We start from the raw sequence: 20,669 nt of genomic DNA, 5'->3' as shown, positions 1-20,669 counted from the left end.
ACCACATAAAAGTGTTAAATTAGAACAGATCGAAAGCGCATCAAATCCGACTTTTTTGACCCAATGCGACCCATGTGCGATCATGCTATGACAGTGTGAACGGCACAAATCCGATATTTTCAAATCCGATCTGGGTCACGTTCGTATGTGGTACTGAATCCGATACATATCTGATGTTTTAGAAAGCCACTGCTGTTTGAATGGTCAAGTCGCATTAAATCCGTCTTTTACGTCACTGACACAAGACAGACGCCAATTATCAGCGCCCGAGAAGACATCGTGAACGCTTCCTGGCCATCCAGTGTAGATGTCAGTGAAACTGTTGGGAAGACAGCGTTGAAGAAACGTGAACATTTTATTTGTACTGTATTATCTGCAGATTCTGACAGAAATCTGCAACTATCCTTTGAAGCACCGCTCCTCTCTAAAACAGCAATAAGGATAATTATCAGGCCATATGTAAATAACAAAATAACTTTATAACTTAAAGCAAAATTGGGAAACGTAAAGTCCGAAACAAGCCTTTATATTAAGGGTCTAAACCATTGGTCTAAACAGAGCGAGTTGTGTGTGACGTCTTCTTTTGCGCATGCGGGCCGCTTTGAGGGTTCACACTAGAGCGCGTTTGCTGTCATATTGTATTTGTAGTGTGAACAAGCAGACAAGAAAATCGGATTTGATCAAAAAATCAGAACTGAGCATTAAGACCTGCAGTGTGAACGTAGCCTAAGATTCAAAGCTCATTAAATTAGAAAAAAGAAAAGAAAAAACCTGCATGTGTAACATGAGTTTAATAATAAAATCTAAACTCCTCTTCAGTTGGTTAAAAACCACAAATTCCCAGAGATATTCTGAGGACAGAAACTCAGGGTGCTGTGTGGCAGTTGTAACACTGCACACGCTAACATGTATTACTTATGTAACGTGTAAGGGAGAAAATGAACATTAAAACTTAATAACAACAAGTTTTACAATCTTTGGTTTTACCCCACATATTGCTCAGTTACGGTATTTGGTCTAATGCTTAGATGACCTCATTAAATGGTAAATGGTAAATGGCCTGTATTTATATAGCGCCTTACTAGTCCCTAAGGACCCCAAAGCGCTTTACATATCCAGTCATCCACCCATTCACACACACTGGTGATGGCAAGCTACATTGTAGCCACAGCCACCCTGGGGCGCACTGACAGAGGCGAGGCTGCCAGACACTGGCGCCACCGGGCCCTCTGACCACCACCAGTAGGCAACGGGTGAAGTGTCTTGCCCAAGGACACAACGACCGAGTCTGTCCAAGCCAGGGCTCGAACCGGCAACCTTCCGGTTACAAGGCGAACTCCCAACTCTTGAGCCACGATCGCCCACAGTAAGATCTAGATTGCTCAAAACAGCGATGCCCATCATGCACAGTGTCTACTGAGGGACACATACCAGGCTGGACATTTCTTCCTGTTAGAAGGGAGTTTTTCCTTCCCACTGTCACTAAGTGCTTGCTCATAGAGGATCATCTGATTGTTGGGTAATAGAGAATAGAGAAGTCACAAGTTAGGACTAGTAATACTCCTAACTTTACAATATAAAGCACCTTGAAGGATTTGATTTTAGACAAAGAGAAATTGCTAGATCGTTAGATTTTTAGTCTGCTCTGTTCTCACCTCTGTCCCTGTAGTTTAGACTAAGCGCCAACAATGTCCATGCCTGCTAAACGTGCACACCTGACTCCACCATGTGCATGCGTCTTTTAGAAGCACCGCCCACCTCTGATTCTTGACCTATGATCGCTCACACGCTTTCAGCGTCATCTCCCGTTGGACTTGCGTGTCAACATGGCGGCTTCCATGGCATCCCAGGCTGTAGCGAAAGGACTGAGGATAGCTACTTCAAAGCACATACTTCTTGATAAAGCGAAGGTAGCGTTACAGCTTCTCTTGCTGATGTTACGGTCTGCTGCTCGGGCTGGGTGACTTCGTCGCTGTCAGCGTCTCACGGCTAGGGTTAGCGTTAGCAAGTTAGCATGTGTGAGCGGACAGAGGTTTGACGGATCAAAGTTGAACAGTGTGACAGTTCACAGGTGACGTAACAATGCCGTCTTCAAGTCCTGCAGTAGCTCTAATCATGGAGGCTGTTAAATATACGCGCTGCTCTACAAATGATAGTTATTCGGCAAGAGCTTGTTTGAGTAAAGCTTTTCTAATGCGCTCCTGCATGTGAATTTTACTCGTGTACACTGTCTGTCACTATAACTGTGAGTCTGTAAGTTTGTGCGTTTAAGGTATTTTTAATTTTTCTTTATTGCGTATAATTGAACTGCAAGGGTCTTCTCGTCAGTAAGTTATTTTGCATGCTTAGGTTCAGCACTTCTACAGTGGGCTGTGTGACCTCTGATGAGTAAAAGTCACAGTGAACAAAACCTCCAGCCTGGCCCCATTTCAGATAAGACCCGAGTTTAACCTTTGCACTTTGAGCTTTCAGCATGTGTGTGTGAGCTGGCAACAGCAGCCAGCAGAATTCGCCTGATTAGAGTTGTCTAAGTACACAGTGGCAAATGCTTACAGTTGCACAGTTACTCGTTTAGCAAACAAAGCATTTGGTCTGGTAATTGCAAAGAGTCTTAAACATGCTGCCAGAGCTGCAAGACATAAATCCCCACACCCCCTGCACTGTATTGACTAACAAACAAACCCAGTCACACAGAGTTGTGCTTTCATAATAAATTTCAAAGCTCCAGGACGAACAGATGAATAAATTAGCATGATATGCTGTACTGTCAGTTTGATGCTTTTCTGCGCAGTCGGTATCTGAGAACTGGTCTTTCAGGTTCAGGTGCCTGCATAGGTATTTGGAACATTAGTACAAATCACCATAGTGGGTGGACAAAGCAGGGACATCTCATGCTGTGTTTACCTTTCATATTTACTCCCAGATGGATTCAAATGGATGGAAACTTATCATCAAACAGATTTCATGTGCAGTGTGGTAGAGTATTTTTGGAAAGGTGATTGACTGAAAAATAATTGTGCTTTATGCTGATAGAAAAGAAAATATGTAAATTGAACTTCTTCTTTTATCCAAATTTGTCCAGATTAGTTTGGTAAGCTCCTAATACTAAAGCTATTAGACATAATTACATGCTGCATCTCAGTATCAGAATTCATTATTATTGCTTTTCCGCTTTAATATTATGACTTATTACAAAGTATTGTCAGAAACGCATGGAGGTTTTCTTTTTGTTATGTTTTTGTTATGTCTTGTGTTAAACTAGTTGCTTGCTTCTCTGCAAACATTACTAAGCTATAGAGAGGCCAAGTAATGGCCCACACTTTACTTCGATTATAAACCTGCATATATCTGTGCGTCAGGCCTCCCCCCCCCCCCCCCCCCCCCCCCCCCTTTTCTTCATGTGGCTATTGCACATAGCTGCATTATTTTCTGAGTCCTTCCAAAATGTGGGGAACCTGCAGCTTACCTTGCCGGAACATCTTGGATTGGATGCTGCTTTGATAATGTGCTGTTCACACTGTGCCTTCTATTTAGCCATGTGTCTGTGTCTGTGTTGTTGTTTTTTTCATGATTGAAAACCTTTGGTTAATATTATTACCTAAATAAAAAAGTGTCCCAACCAAGGCAAAAAATTGCATGAAACATTTCCATTATTTCTTTTCTCATTTTCCACCAACACATTCCTTAGAGCAGGGAATGGGAGCCCCTGTAAAGGCTGCAATTATTATAATTTTTTTTCCTCCAGCATTAGTTCATTTTTTTTTTTAAAAACTTGCTCTACAGGATCACTAAATCTGCTATTATTATATATCAAATATAAGTGTTTTTTTATTTATTTAAAAAATATATATTTTTCATCCATCTAAGAAAGCAGCTGTCAGTTTGCTAGTGGATGACAACTTCGCTCTTATTTTGAAAGGTCATTTGGCGTTTAAAATCTGGCCTTTCCAACTTCTGTTTTTCCAACTGGCTATCTTGCTAGCCAGGGGTGGAAAAAGAAGTGTATTTCTTTTTTAGCACTTACAGCACCAACTACATGAAATATCTCTGAAATTGGGGAACCTGCATCAATAACCAGCCTATCTGCATAAGGAAAAATTTAGATATGTCAGTGGAGGCCTGAGACCTGGCCTGAACTGTTCCTTTAAAAAGTAAACTCTAACAAAAGTTTTTATCTCATGTTTACTGGCTCTTTACCTGCTCGTCTTCTGCTTCTTTCACTTCTTTCGCTTCTGTCTCTCTCTTTCTCTCGTTCGGGCCAGGTGATAAGAGTAATGATCGGGGATTTTCTCTGGTGTGTAGCACAGTATCAGGTCCTGAACAGATTAACAGTCAGGTATCGCTACAATAAAATCAAATCAGCTTTGACAGTATGTCAGCTAAGCTGTGGAATTCAATTTGCAATGATTTGTCACCAACAATGCACAGGACATTGCAATATTCAGATGGTTAGGCTCCAAGATACTCCTTAAAGGAGGAGTGAGATGTTATTTTTTTTCCTCTCTCACACTCTCTTTCTCTCTCATAAATCAAATCTCCTGAATTCTTGTCTGCACACCGAGATAATCCTCGGGTTGTTTTTCACTGTCGCTGCACAGGGATGAATTTGTAAACCTTTGCTAAATTTTATTTTTTGTGTGGCGAGCGTGCTTGGTAATACCCCAACTGTGCTGAAGCCCAGCGTGGTTTGAAGGGGTACACTGGGAAGAAAGGTGTCTCAATGAGACTCAGTCCTGAATATTTTACAGAACAGGGTGGAGAGCCCTCTGCTTGCAACGGCTTCTTTTTCTGGAACTTCAAACGACGGGAGGCTCCCCCATCTGTCTCAGCAAGAACACATTTACATTTCCTCCCCGCAAGGGATACTGGAGGACGAAGTTGGCTCTAACTGGATTTGAATATCGTTCGCCAAGGTTAATAGCCATTTCTGTAGCTGGTGAGGTGCTTAGGCTTTTTCAATAATTTAGAGCGGCTGCAGTCATTAGGAAATGTTGCCAGCCTCTGCAATGAGTAAATGCGCTCCTATCAGCTTAACTTATGCTGTTGTTCCAGTGTCGATAATGAGGGAGAAGTGGGAGTAATGCTGAAAATTACTTGAGAAAACAATGTCAGTGATGGCTGACAGGCGTAATTCATTAAAAGTGCAGTATATTGAAGATCATGTTCAGCTTCTCTATCATCTGTGAAATGAGACCTTCAAAGATTGAGTTTTCCTGGAACTACCCTTTGTGCGAGTCATAGGAATCCGATTCATTGAAAATTCTGACGGGGTCTGGCTGGCTGATCTCTCTGTGCCATAAAGACGGTGATTCCACTAGCACTGCCTGAGTGAAGAGACTGTGTTACAGAGCACAATGGCTGCTGCCACTTGTAATAAGTACGCTGTAGTACTCTTTGCACAGTTTTGCCTAGATATCGACCATCTCGCCTGCTTAACCTTGGCATGCATGCCATGATCATTTTTAAAGTGGTGACGGCATATTAATCTGAACTTATTGACCACCGAGATAATTAAGCCATCAGCTAAAAGCAGTGCGTGGTTATTAAAGCACAAGGGGAAGGCTTTTGCAATTCATGAGCTATGACTGAAGGTTTGTGCCTGTGGCAAAGTTCACAGACATATGGGACTGAACTTTGCCACAGTTGCGCATCCTTGTATTAACTTCTCCTTATTTACTGCATTATCTTCCCTTTAGACCTGACACCTTTGAATTTGACTCATATTAACTATGCTAATTACTGAACTCCCTATCTGTAGAGACACAACAGTCAGGTTTTCCTTTCTTAAGCCTGTCTGCAGGAGATTAGACCTGCCCTGCCTAAAGACCTGCCAATGATGCAAATCTCACTGATCTAAATCCTGGAGCCATGCTCTACTGCTTCCGTCTCTATCTCTGCTCCGCTGTTCTATCCCCGGCTCTGTAACAGGCAGATGTCATTTCTCTCTCCTTACTGAAATGGTCTGAGCGTGACCATAGCTTTTTAAAAGGCAAGGGGAAAAAAAAGCTACAAGTGGCTGCTAGCAGTAATAAGAGCAACAGCGCATCTTTTGTGCAATAACCAGACCCAAATTTAATTTACCACTTTTTTTATTTATTTGTTTTGTCCATGTGATCAGAAAGGTAAAGTCCTATAGTATAAAGCGCCTTTCTCTGGTAGCTACAACAGAATGAATAGGCCAATCATTTGAAACGCTTTAACATGCATAACTTTTTAAAGGGAGTTATGTAACCTGCAATCATTTATTTATTAATTTTTTTTTGATAAACTAAATAACCTATTCATGCTTTTCATCCAAATCTATAGAGGCACTGCCACAGTTGAGGGGTAGAGAGAGGCACTTGTGCCACGAACACTCAAGCACTATATTAATTAGAGCAGATAAGGCTCTTTGAATTAGTCCACCAAAGCTTCATGAGGCATACTCGTGCTGCTTTAAATGGAAAGCATGGCTGTGATTCATACTGGCATGTTTGTGAACACAGCTTCTTCGCGTCGTCCATCTCTCTTATTTTATGTCACCTCTAGCACAGCGTACTACGCAGTGCTTGTCTTATCGCAAGACAGTTTGTATTTATGAGATGCAACGAAGTAGCCAAGTGCCACCTCATTAACAGAGTAACACTGTGCAATCAGTATAGCAGTGACTCTGATAGTCGCACAGAGGACTGCTCAATGTGATTCAGCATGTGCTCGTGCGAGTGGACACTATAAATTTCCCCTTTTAATTTTTCTCGGATGGTTAGCTGAATGGATGGGGGAAAGAGATGAGTTCATAACCTGAATGGGAACAAATCAATTACATAGAATTGATGAACTGGCAATCTGTTAATTTCTTAAACATTTGATAATGCCCCTTAAGGAGCATTCTGGTTAATTAAGTCTGCAGTCATTTGTCTTAACTAATTAGGCAGTGTCATTTCAAAGGGTTAGGGACTGGCCATGACAAATAATGAGGATTTTAACCTCACCAGACATCTGGGAATACCACTTAATAATATGTGATATTCGGTGACTGTGATTCGCAGTTTGGAACAAGTGCATTGGTTTGTAATAGGTGAGAGTAAGGACTCATTTTTGTGCAGAAAGAATGGGACTTAACAGCCAATAATAACATGTCAGTGTTTTGCCAAAATTGCTCAAAAATGCTTAACTCTATTGTGATACATTAAAGAAGAATGTCCTTGTATACGGTCTAATGGATCAGTATTGAAACACACTGTTGTCCTGAAAAGTAATTGTTTCTGTACATAATAACAACAATAACAAAAAAGATGTGCATGGGAGGGCATGAGTGGGGAGAGCGGTGTGCCAACCAAACCTCATTTAAAAATCTGGCCTTGTCAGCTCTTGTTGTGAGAAGTAGGTGCCACTTTTCACTGAGTGTGTGATAAGCTGCAGCTGCTTGAAGTACATGCCGCTCCAGTCCTCAAGTTAGTGATATTGTCTGTAAAGTGTCTAGATAAGCCTGAAACTAGGTTTAACAGATATACAAAGCATATCTGATATCAATATGCTTATTTGTTATATTCTATGTAAAGTAGAATAGAATATATTGGTATTTCGTTATTCCCCCAGGCATATATGCAAATTGGGCATTTATTCTACTCTACTGTCCTTTTATAGTCTTCCTTAAAGAAAAACAAAGTTATCACTCTGAAGCTGTAGCATGGAATTTGTAAAAATACACAAAAAACACTGATTAGTTTCTATTTAGAAGACAAAACCAGATCCAGCAAAAAAAAGTCTAAAAAATCAACAGTTGAATATGGAAGCCCGTTTCCACCACTAAAAAAAAAAGGATCCGTAATTCGAAATTCCGAGTTACTTTTCTCAAAACTTTGAGTTAATAACTCGAAATTTTGAGTTAGCGCTGCCAATCAACAGTCATTGCTGCCAATCAGTAATCTGCGTGAATGATGTCATTTCCTTGTTACCCGGAAGCTGAAGCCCTCAGATACAAATGCTACAGCTAAGCTACCGGTATTACATCCAGTCATGAATGCACAGATTGCTGATTATTTTCAGTGTGGCTTCAAAAATGATGAAATCCTTGTGTTATTAGCTGAATCACATGGCGTTACTATCAGCAAACGTACTCGCGAAAGCGCCAATTTGTTGCGATCCAGTTTTGAGTGCGTGTTACTCTGTGCCATATGCTCCCGGGTAACAAGAAAGTGAGCTCATTCACGTAGATCACTGATTGGCAGAGCTAAGTCGAAATTTCAAGTTAATAAGTCAAAACTGAATGAATGTAAAAACAAAGAATTAACAGATTTTTTTTTTTTTACATTATTTTTGTTTTTAAGAAAAATGAGATCCACATATGAGGATATTCGTTTGAAATTTTGATAGAACAATAGCTGTATAATGTCCTTGTAAGTGGATATCAGGCCCATGTAGAGCAGCATTGAGTATTTTAGTCTAAATAACCCAAAATGTGATGTCCACATATGTGGATGCCAGGTCCTAGGAGGTTAAAGACAATATATTCCGCACGTCTTTGAAACGCAACTGAAGTCTAATGCTAGTCTGCTTGCCTAATACAATCTAAACAGGATGTGCTGAAGACTAATTGTAAATGTTCTAGAATATTTTTGCCCAGTCCCTGATGACTGTGACCTGGTGTAGCTAAAACCAAAGAAATGTTTTTTGATGAGAAAAATGTTATTAGATTTTCATCAGAGCTCCCCTTTTTTCTGCCTGTGCATTATATGTGCTTAGGTTTGAGCATGTGGCAGCAGTGCATTCATGCACTAGATGAAACTGAATCCTTTTTGCAATTACAGATGCTGTTTGATAAAACAATCTGTTGTTCTTTTTACAGAGCTTGCACGTGGACTTGGCACTGAGGAATGTATTTTATCTTTAGTTTATTGATGCTGACCTTTCATTTTCTAGTGTTTGCTGGTTTGACAGCCTTACAAACTAGGAAAACTTCAGAATATGTTTTATGTGCCATAAAACTGCTGGTCTTGCTTTGAGGACCTGTTTCCCAGACATGTATTAAGCCTAGTTCAAGGTCTTTTCTTCAGTCGATATTTTTTTAAAAATTTAATCCAGGACTGGGCTTAATACGTGTCTGGGGAACTGGATGAAGATGTGCTTCAGCACTTGAACTAATAAGAATGATTTTAAAGGCACAGACCATTGTTTTTGACGCTCATTATTCTTTAAATGTTGAGTTCCAGATGTCATCAGGGATGGAGGTTTAGTGCTACCTACTGGGAAAACTAATGGATACAAAGTGTCCTTTGTCCTATCTTTAATTGGATCTTTAAAATAATTACAGCTCTGAATGTCATTGTGTCTGTCTTTCTTTTCCCCATGAATCATGGTGACAGTGTGGGAGAAGTAGATCTGCTGTTTGGTTTGTGTTTGATGTACAGGACATGCTGGTGTTCATTTACATTGGCCTGTTGGCAATTATGGTTTTACCATAGCAGCATCCAGTTATGTTTTTCTGTCTTCTTATTCAAGCACATTAGCATACTAACATCTGTTAATTATTTCAGAATATCAAAGTACAGCTGGGGGTGATTGGCACATTGGTAATGGTGATGTATATGTTCATAAATGTCCAACTTATCAGTGGCTCTCCTGAGATATCACAGTTCATCCTTAAGGGAGCGTGAATTCAATAGCTGTCAAATGTAAATCTCATAATGGTGCTTTATATGAAAAGTCAGGAGGTGAAGGTAAAACACTGTATATGTGTAGTTAAAATCCACTAGATATTTTGGCAGTTCATTGCAGACATACTTTCATGTAATAAGGAGGGGGACCAGCAGATTCACATTTCCAGCTGCAGAGCTTTCTTCCTACTGGAGATAAAAACATAATTCTTTGTTTTCACTGTAATAGAGTCTAGGTGTAGCAGTGCACCTATGGCAGTTTGCTGCAGCTGACAGCATATACAAACAAAAATTAACTTTTGCATAACTCCATTTTAATAATTGTATGACATTATTAAACTTCACAACTTTTCCCAAACTACTATAAGTTTAAGGATCTTTTCTCACTTACTCATCTGAAAATAAAGTGCTCCGATATTAGAAACCGGCATAAATACTTAACTGAAAGTGAGCTGCTGTACATTCATCTTCACCTGACGTATTTGACTTTACGAGACTAAATCAGGTGCAACAGATTTATATAACAAAACCAATGTCAGTTTCTTACATCATTTTTTTTCAGAGGTAAGATATCGACCTTGTTTTCTTTTTAACTCTATAAATCTCTCTCCATAATTTTCCTCATAACTGCTTTGGTCCTTTGCTCATGCTGAGGCTGCTGACTTCTGAGGTTTAGATTGAGTTTAGCTTTAGCTACTTTTCCTTTGTTAGCTTCTTTAAAATGTCCACGTTCAGGTGATGCAGAGGAGTTAAGCATCAGACTACGTTTGTCTTTATAAATGTTTTTCAGACTCGTCCATCTGTACTTGAATTTATGTCCTCACTCACAGTGAAGAGTTTCCATGGTAAAGACATGTTAGCTTGTGGATTTAAATGTGCGCGCAACTATAGACCAGCTTGTAATCAAACATCTGGGAGGCTGTTTGGCTGGTCATTGGTCTGTACTGAGAATGCTGGAAATCGGTTGATTTAAATCGGGGATTGATTGATGCATCTCTAATAAAAAAAAAGTCTGCTTTTTTCTGAAAATGGAGAATAAAATAAACACAGCAGACCATTTCAGAATTTGGCAAGTTAGGAATTCTAAGCAGTCATTAAAAGAACAAAAAAGAGGTCTTTCATAATGCTTAAATATTTCAAAAGCCCCTTTGAAACGCCCTGATTAGACTGTTGCAAACTTTAGAGCTCTTACAGGAGTGTCACGCAGGTTGCATCGATACAGATTTGCAGTGTCCTCATGAATATGCCTGCTTAAAATTGCCTTAGTCTCTCTAATGTTGTCAATAGCCTTTCTTTATTTTTGCATAGAAACTAGTAAGGATCAATCCAGGGTTGACTTATTGAAAATTTCCTGTAATGGAACTCACTTTGTCCTGCCATCAGGGCTTTTGATTGATGATAGGCTTTTTGTAAGTGGGATGGTGTCTTGTGCATTTCTGACTCAGTGCAGCTGTTTACTGCCTTAATGTAGCTCTTCACAGTGTATGTAAGAGATTTATCTGTGTATATATAATGTATAAACTTACTAAGTAAATAATTCAGTGAGATAATGTAAGGTTATTCGTTTTTATTTATTTTTATTGAGTTCTGAAAGGTGATGACTGACAGTGGCTCCTGTTAAAGTACGTCTCCTGCTTCAGTGCAGCCTCTTCACAAAGTCACTTCATCACTAGTGTAACAATAGATACCATTAGGTTCTCATATTGCTCACATTTCTATATAACAGTTTCCATAAAGTACTGAGTTTTATTACCGCTTTGTTTGTCTGTTTTTAAGAATGGTTTTAATATAACTGTTACAAAGGTAATATTTTTGGAAAGCTGCTGAGCTTGTTTGAATAAATGTTATAATAGGGCTAGCTGGGGACTAGAGGTTTTTTTTGGTGGGGGGGGGGGGGGAATAGTGAAATTGATTTATCAGATGATTTTCTTTATGCATCACTGGACACTTTGTTAGTTACATCCTGTTAGTACTGGGTTTGGACCCCGTTTTGGACTCACAGCTGTCTTCGCGGCATCAATCCAGCAGCAATACTCAGATCGGCTGTACAAACCAAATACAGTTCACACGGTCCTATGGTAAATGGACTGATTCTTATATAGCGCTTTTCTACTCTCCCAGAGTACTCAAAGCGCTCTATACAACACGCCACATTCACCCAGTCACACCCATTCTCACGAGCACTACCTCTATACCGAGTGCTTTCTAACACACATTGGATGCATTGGGGTTAGTATCTTGCCCAAGGATACTTGGTATGCAGACTGGAGGAGCCTGGGATCGAACCTCCAACCTTCCGATCAGTAGGTGACCTGCCCTACCTCCTGAGCTACAGCCACCCCTATGTGAACTGTACCTCAGTTTTATGTTTTTAGCTCGCACTTGGTGTGTGTGTGTGGTCTTCTGCTTTTATAGCCCTATGCTTCAAGTTTGATGCGTTGAGCATTCAGAGATGCTCTTCTGCACACCACAGTTGTAACAAGTGGTTATTTGAGCCGTCCTATCAGCTTGAAGGATTCGATCTCCTGTGATCTCTGGTATCAAGAGGCCATTCAGACCTCTGTAAACACTAGTGATGGTTGTGGGGAAATACCCCAGTAGATCAGCAGATTCTGAAATGGTTACACCAGCCTGTCTAGCACCAACAACTGTGGCACATTAATAGTCACTTAAATCAGCTTTTTCCTCATACTAATGCTCAGACTGAACCAAAGCAGGTTCTTGACCATGTCTGGATGCCTAAATGCAATGAATTGGTTCCATGTGATAAGCTAATTTGTGTTAATGAGCAGTTGAAGAGATGTACCTAACAAAATTATACTTTGCATACAACATCTTAGTTATATAGATATGGGTAACTGGTCATTTTTATGAACTTTCCAGCAACCTCTTTGAAAAAATATTAACATAAGGTGAAGACACTGCTTAACTGTGCACCACTGCTACATGTGCAGCAGTGTGGGGAGCATTATAAACAATGGAGTCAGAACCACTCTTAATTTGATTTTTCAATAATCAAATGAATCGTTTTAAATATGCTATTTAATATTTTGTGAGTACATATGTAAGATGTAATTACAACGAGGATACGTGAATTTCATTACATTGCCAAAAGATAACGTGTGGCGGGGTCTTTCTTTTACAGCCGCAGTGCTGAAGTCTCTTGTAAGATAAATCGCTTGTGTTGAGAGATAATGTTCCTGTACTGTTAACACCTGCCAAGGCAGAATCACATCTTCACTCACTATTCCCTGGATCCTGTCTAGACTTACTTCCAAGAAACAAATGTGTTGTTTGACCCGCCGTGTCAACCCTTTGAATTTTTGAGTAACAGATTGACGAGCAGTGCAGCATTGACTCTCGGCTGTTTATGGGCCTGATCAGAGGTGATTGCCTGCTTTGTAACCTTCCCCTGTAAATTAAGGCTTATGGCTCCAATAAATTTTCAAGGGAGCTGGAACTGCTCTGTCAGATGGTGACTTTTTGACATTGTTCTACTCTCATAGTGATAAAGACAACTGCTCTAAATTAGCCCTAGGATATTGACTCCTTAAGTTTAACAGAAGGGCAAATGACAAAGTAGTGGCATGTCTTGAAATGACTTTGCAAAGTGCCAAGATCAGACATACCCTAACTGTGGTGACATTTCTCACAACAAGTGTTGTTTGACATTGTGCATCCTGCTCTCAACTAAGCATGAGACTGCACAATTCTGTGCCTCTTAGGAGGAAGAGAAGTCCTGATGTTGCACGATGCAGCGCTGATAACCATATGGTCCAGCCAGAGAGGTGTTTTGGGACTAGTGTTGTACATACCAAGATTTTGTCCTTCAACACCACTGGTGGATCAGTACAGCTGCGACAAGGACTTGGCAATCTGATGCATCTGCTGCCATAGCACTATCTGTCCTCCCTGTGCCTCTTTGTGCGAGGGCACAACCAGTGAGTGTTCTGGAAAGAGAGCGCCTGCATGTCTATTCTGCTCATTTCAACTATTCTTGTTTGCTTGTTTGTTTTTTGCGTGTAAATCTCATCAGAATTTAGTGCAGGGAATTCAGCGTATGAACTGTGGTTTTTAGATTTGTTTACCTTTTTGCAATTCTTTCATTTATGTTAACTATCTAATAAGGTGCCTTTGATGTGAATCGTTTTTGCAGATACTTATGGAGCAAAGGGCCATGTAAGGTTTTTTTTTTTTTTGTACTTCTCAAGGCTCTTTGGCACTTCATCTATTTGTTTAATTACACTTCATCGTGTCTTTCAAATCTAATATAACCACAGTACACTGAGCACTGACTCACTTAAGGCATATTTTTTGATTTTTTGATTTTTCTATTTTTGCAATTCCATCAGAACATAAGCGTGTGCAAAGCTCCTCTCTTTTACCGTACTTTTCTAGACTAATCTTATTTGCAGTTTACAGCAATAACCTTGTGCACCAATACTTTGTGGAGTTTTACTTTACTGTGTTAAAGGGAAGAAAATGAAAATGTTGATCAAGTAAGTAAGCAGACAACCCATCAAGATATGGCTAGATGTTTGATGTTTGCTTTTAGCATTAAATGAAAAGCCCTGTTAGGATCCATCTTTTCTACAGTGTATTGCTGTGACATTTTCTGATCACTCGCTGAATGTCAGGACTCTTGCTGCAAGCATGCCAAAAGCAAAATCTTTCTCAGAATAAGTGCTTACTCAGTTTAACTTCAGCTTCCCTTTCCTCTGCCTAATTTAAATTTTATAGTTAAGTTATTTTTCCGTGCTTTTGCATCAAATCTAAAATGCAGCTGCACAGGTATAAAGAAGACAAGGTTGAGCTAATAATAGAGTGGTATGGCATTAATACTGTATGACTTTGTGGTTAGTTTGGGGTTATTCCTACCTCCTGGTCATTTGCGTGTTCCTGTCCTGAAGGGAAAACCAGAGACAATTTGTGTGGGCCTGCGATGGTTTGTCAGTGGGCCAAGTTCTTTGAAAGTATGGCTGGAGTGAGAAAGGGGACATTTTTACTTTTTGATTTACAGAGGAAATTGTTCCTTCAGTTTTTTTTTTCTTCTGCCCCCTCTTACCTTAACTTCATATATTAATATAGAGATCATTATTTATCATTGTCACCACTCCACCTCTCTTTCTCCAGTGTGCCCCACTTCCTTCACTTAGATGCATCCATATGAGAGATCTTGAGTGCTTTTGTCTGTAGAGAGGTTTGCTCTGAATACTTTATCCCATCTTGGGCCCATTGCATACAACTTTGTTTGTGCCACTGTCTAGTCTAGTCACCATTGTGCACAGCAAACCTTGTGTCTATTCTTGTCATCTTTGTGTGTGCATTAAGAATAAGTAGAGCAGTAGTTAGGCTGAAGGACTGTGTAGGATCGTCTCTAGAGTGCTGCTGATGATAATTACTGTAGAGAGTGTGTCTCAAGGGACTGCAGGCCAGCTGCCTGCTTGCCTCCCTGCCTTACTGCCATACTGTCATTAACACTTGCAGCTTTTTTATTTTTATTTTCCAGGGCAACCATGCAGTACTCAGATTATTTCTCTTCCTGTCAAGATGTCAGCACTATCATGACTTTCTTGTCTGAGTGCAGGATTAGAAATGGCTGAAACCATAACTGTTTCAATGATTAGTCTGAAAGGAATTTTAAAGTAGTGATATCTTTATATGGTTCACAGTATCTGTTGTTAAGGTGGCAAATATATCTGTATCCTGAGTTGCAGCATCTGGGGAATTGGCTAATATAAAAGGTTTTGCAATACTGTAATTCCCATTTGACACTTTTCTTTAAGCCTTACTGTTTTCCTGTTACTCAACTTTGAAATACCAGAGTTCATGCAATAGCCTTGCATAAATATTAGCCTTACAGAATGACAGTTAACTAAAATGTTCCTGTACTTTAAGATCTGTCAGTGATCGAATGTACCGTCCTCTCTGTTTAAATATTTAAAAAAAAAAAGAAGTAGTAGTGTAGGCCGGGCAGTTAATTGATGTTTCTTTTTTAATTAAAACAAAGTAAATTGAAAATGAAATGAAAGCAATAATTAAGAAACGGTAATTGCAACACTGTGATAAAGATTATTGTGCAGCATTTCCTTTGCAGTCACGCTGTTGTGTATCCTTGTTGTAAATCCATCACTTCTTTTACAGCGGTACATTTTGTTGCTCCCCAAAACCCAAACTTGGTGTTATATTTAAAGTTCAAGAAAATCCAGTGCAAAATTTTCATGAATTACTTTTGTTCACTTTCATAGCATTTCTTTTGTGTCTCACCCATGTTACTCAGAGAACCAGGGTTATATTGATGACCTCAAGTTTCCAGATTCGGCAACTAAATAAGCATCAAATAAACATGATTTAAATATTGACCTGCAAACTTTTAAATAAGACTTCAGCATTAATCAGCAGCCCTTACTTGAAGATTTTATGCCAAGGCACAGTGACCTCGTTATGGAGGTGCATGTTTGCTCAACACCATCCTACATTACTTCACTATGTGGATTTTTACATTAATTTGTCTCCCATTTTTATATTGTTATCGGCAGTAGTAAGAGCCCATCTTTGATACAGACTATTTGTCTGTGGATCTGCGACACAGTAAAATGTGCCTCAGGTTTCTTTCCATTCTCTGGTGTTTTGCCCAAGGTAACTGTCAGTGCCTGGAGGGCCACCTCAATCCCTACCTGACTTTCTCAGTATGCAGGGGTTGTTATTTTAGGAAGTCTGGATATCTTTTTCACCCTCGCTCACCCTTTCTTTGGGTGACAGTGAAGCCTTATTAGTTTGAATTTATTTAACTTTCCTAAGTAGTTTTTCTAGACCACAACAGTGTTTCTAATAATATATGCATAAGTCAAAGATAGTTGAAGATGCCTCCTGTGGAGGAGAATAAACACTGACACTTTGGGTTTTTTTATTTTCTTTTTTCAGATTAAGTGGACAAAAAGTAATTGACATGGTAACTGTTAATGAAAATAGTCACTGGTACAGACACTCAAACAATTAGTATGCTGTTTTATGATGCTGATGTATTTGTGGATGACTCTTAACCTCTGTAAAAATGAAACCTCAAGTTACAATAATACACTGCAGACTAATACATGAAATTGTTTCATGCACAAACTTGCACTTGTGTAGTTGAGCTTGACTACACACTGGCATTACTGATGAGCATAAGAGCTTGGATACTTTGCAAGTATCTGTATACATACCATTTGACCATACTGTGATGCGTCTTAGGTCACTCGGATCAAAGCATTTAGCTGTCTGGTTAATACGTGTTGGTGTGATCTGATGATACTTCCTATTAAGGTGTTTAACCTGGCCCTGGGAAGGGTCCCATTTGCCACTTTCGTTTAAGCCCATTATAGAGTAAAAGATTGACAGATGGAGATATTCATTTAGGCAGCAGAGCTGATCCTCCTGGGGCAAACAGTTGGGTGGCAACGGAAGTGGATGTTTTAAGAGAGAGGGCCTGACAGCAGTCAAGTGAGTCGGCAAAACAGAGGAAATGTGTTTTGCAGCTTGGTTTGTTAAGGCTGTGTGAGATTTTCCGCTAAAGTGGACATAAAGGAGTGAGCGACAGGCAGAAAAAAAGAGTAAAGTTTTAAAGTCATATACGTCAGCCAAGTTTTTGGCCAATACCACACAGTGCAGTTAATTTCCTGCCCTTCCTTTGAACCCCATCCACGCACTGTGAAAGAATGACATTATCAGAATGTGCTGCATTAGAGGGATATGGGTAATAGACTTGGAAGCATATATGTGTACAGTACAAGCTGTAATAGCTAAAACATATAAATAGTGTAGTATTACAAACAGTACTGCAGAGGTGACCTGCACATGCCCCTGTTTAGTGTAGGCCAGTATATATCAGCGTGCGCTGCGCTCCAAGAAAACAACCTATTTTGGCTGTAATGAAGTCTCTCGACAGGCTCTCACAAGAGCTGGAATGGAGAAAGCATGCTAATAGTGTGCTGTGGCACAGAAAGGATTGGTTTTGGCACGAATTGTGGATTACTGGTCTTGCAGTTTTGTTTTCAGTCGAGGTCCACCGATGATTGTAGATTGAAAAGGTTTAACTTGGCTATTGCCCCTTTAAGCGACCATGTCAAGATCATTATCCTTTAATCACTAATAACCATTAAGTGCTAGTCGGGGTTACATTTTACTCCCTCTATCAGTAAATGGTTGAAAGAACATCTCTCTATTTCAATTCCCTCACTCTTGTGTGTTCCCCCTTCGTGAATGATGGAGTGACTGATGACTTTAAAAAACACACAGTGGCCTTTTCATGCCCCATGAACCACTGAATCAAATTGCAGCCTAAAAATGCGGACACAGTCCATGTGCGTGCGCTCAAGTGAACAAAAAATGGCTGCTATTGTTGCCTGTTTGGTCCCTACTGTAAGAAGCTTTCAAAAATGTAGTTTCTGCTCCTCTGTCTTTATTCCTCTTGAATTCAAGCTACATTATTCATTCACTGCACACAGGTCTCACGCTGTTTGCAAGTGTGAGCAAGAAACATATAAACATGTTTGCTTGCTTGCAAATATTTTTACCATAATCTGAAGAGGTCCAAATAGTTAAACATGACTTAGTACGCAGAAGAACATGATTCTGTTATGGGTTTGTTTTTTGTTTTTTTAACCACAACAAAAATCCTTAGTCTGTTTATAAAAAAAGTCTATAAATAATTTGTTAGATCAGACTTATGTCATAAACTTTAGACAAAATAGCATTGTGGGTTTTTTTTTTGTTTTTGTTTTTTTTTTTTTTTTTCTTCTTGCCATGAGTCATTGAGACATCGACAATGCTTCCTTAAGCACAGTTCCTGGTTTGTAGCATTTGACGTTGTTGCATTGATCTTTTGACAGTCTGTTACTAACAGAGTTTCAATAGTACACAAAAGCTGTGGATTATAGACTGTTTTACAGTGTCACAAGTGATCATTGTCTTCTACATTTTAGATCACTTATGTGGCCCTTATGCTCACGCAGGTGTCCCTGAATAACTAATGTATTGTCTAACAGCATCCCATCTCAGTTTAACTCGACTGAGTCAGCAATAACATATTGTGTTGCAGTCCTAATGTTATCCTGATGTAAGTTTAATCTTTACCGGGTAGACAAATAGAAATACTGAAGCATACTTTCTGTGCCGGCCGTGATTTAGTTCATAGTTCTTGTTTTTCCTTTACTTTAATGGAGTTTCTCTTCTTAATGACTCCCCAAAGACTTTTGCTGTGAAAACATTTGCATCCAGGCTCACATACAAGCCTGCTGGTGCAGAGGGAGTCTAACTCTAACACAGTCTATGTCTCACTGTCGCATTAAAAAGCCAATTTCTTTTTAATAGCAACAACAGCTGGAGCTGACAGGACCAGTGTCTTGCTGATGGAGCAAACGGCTCCTTAGCTGTCCTGCAATTTAAGCCCAAATGCCTGCCTCATTACAGGAAAAGAGAGCGTAAGATAGTTGGAGAGGAGGAGGGTAGTGAGGAGAGGAGTAGAAGATATATCCTATACATGCTATGTGTTGTTAGACATGTTTTGGTATTGTTTAATGTAAAAAAAAAAACACAGCAGAGTAGACAGGCTTGGTGATGTTAAGGTGAGGGAAAAAATTGCCATTGTTAGATGTGTGGGAGCCTTTGAAATGGATACCTATTTGCACTATTAACTTTGTTTCATTTACACTTTTACTCTTTCTACCTCAAACTTTCATCTAGTGCACCTGGTTGAGTCCGAGGAGATGGCTGAATCTACAGGAGTACCAGAGCAAGAAGCTGATGCAAGAGAGTGGCGTAGCTGTCCAGCGCTTCTATGTGGCTGACACAGCTTCTGAGGCACTGGAGGCTGCAAAGAGACTCAGTAAGTAGAGGACACACATACACAGAGACATGTGATTCACTTATGTCAGCAGCTGCAATACGTTGTTGTTTAATGTTGGTTTGTACCAGTGCTCATTCGTGGATTTCACTGATACATTACTTGAAGCTGTGTGTTCAATGATTATTTGGGATCTGTCACAGTTTTTCACATTTAATGAAAAGCAGGTTTAAGGTCAGTCTCAAATAAACTGTGTTAGTCTGTGTTATAGTGGTCAGAATTGTGTTATTTCCAATTATTTTCATGCAGTATAGATTCAGCAACTGCACTAGACTGTATTGCATGTGTAGCTCTCTTTTAAACACAGATGTAGTGAGGCATAAGCTAATTCCTAATTATTCTCTTACTGTAGTTTTAATGAGTTAGTATAATGGTAAACGGTAATTGTATTGCTGTACCCAGTAAAACCTTAACGGTCCTATTTGTGCCGCATGGCTCTTTGGCCCTGCTACAGAATGTGCAAATGGCTGTGTTTGCAATTTAACAAGGGTCGAAGTTTTATCATGTTAAATTCCATCTTTGCTGTTTGCGTACGTGTGGGAGCTTGTGTTTTTGTGGTAGTGCCTGCTCAGTTTTTCATCACGGCATTCATCCATACTAATTTGTTTCGCAACCTCTCATATTAAGTTTCTCAAGCTTTTATGTTTGGGTCTGTGTGTGTTGTATAAAATTCAACTTGCTGCCTCACACAGTCATACAATGCTATGTAAGGTAGTGGCCAAAATTGTGATTTTTCTTTTTCTGTTTTTGTACTTGTGGTACAAATTTTCACAGATGCATTGTAAGCACAGTGTGAAGCACACATACATATGTGTGTGAACCTACATCTGTCCTCTACCTTCCCTGTTCTACTTTCCTTTCACACACCAAATTGTCCAACACGTATAGTGTGTATTTCCACCCCCAGCTTTATATTTTATTCAGTGTCCTCTCTAGCTACAGCAGCAGCTTTCTGATAGTGCCTCCAGGTTGGTTGTCAGCCAGTGAGGTGCCACTCTTACTGCTGCCTTTGGGCTCAAGCGCCTGGGGCGCTGCTTTCAGTGGCCCTGGTTAAGATGCTGGCAAAGATAAACTGAATAGGGGGAAGAGAATATATATTTTCATGACAGTATCTAGAATATATTGCTTGGTAGGGGATGAAATGGAGAGCC

General features: G+C 39.7%; 1 protein-coding gene across 1 annotated transcript in view; it reads left to right on the top strand.

Annotated features, from left to right (window-relative positions):
• The first annotated feature begins 1,751 nt into the window (after positions 1-1,751).
• Positions 1,752-20,669, top strand: part of suclg2 (succinate-CoA ligase GDP-forming subunit beta) — a 101,448-nt gene continuing 82,530 nt past the window's right edge. Inside the window, exons 1-2 of the mRNA XM_085158706.1 lie at positions 1,752-1,910; positions 19,359-19,500. Coding sequence (XP_085014832.1) covers positions 1,827-1,910; positions 19,359-19,500 — 226 coding nt within the window. The 5' untranslated portion in view covers positions 1,752-1,826. The remainder of the gene's footprint in view (positions 1,911-19,358; positions 19,501-20,669) is intronic.

The sequence above is a fragment of the Neolamprologus multifasciatus genome, chromosome 5 (genome assembly GCF_963576455.1).
Source record: "Neolamprologus multifasciatus chromosome 5, fNeoMul1.2, whole genome shotgun sequence".
Lineage (NCBI taxonomy): Eukaryota > Metazoa > Chordata > Actinopteri > Cichliformes > Cichlidae > Neolamprologus > Neolamprologus multifasciatus.
This window is presented reverse-complemented; position numbering and strand designations above follow the sequence as displayed.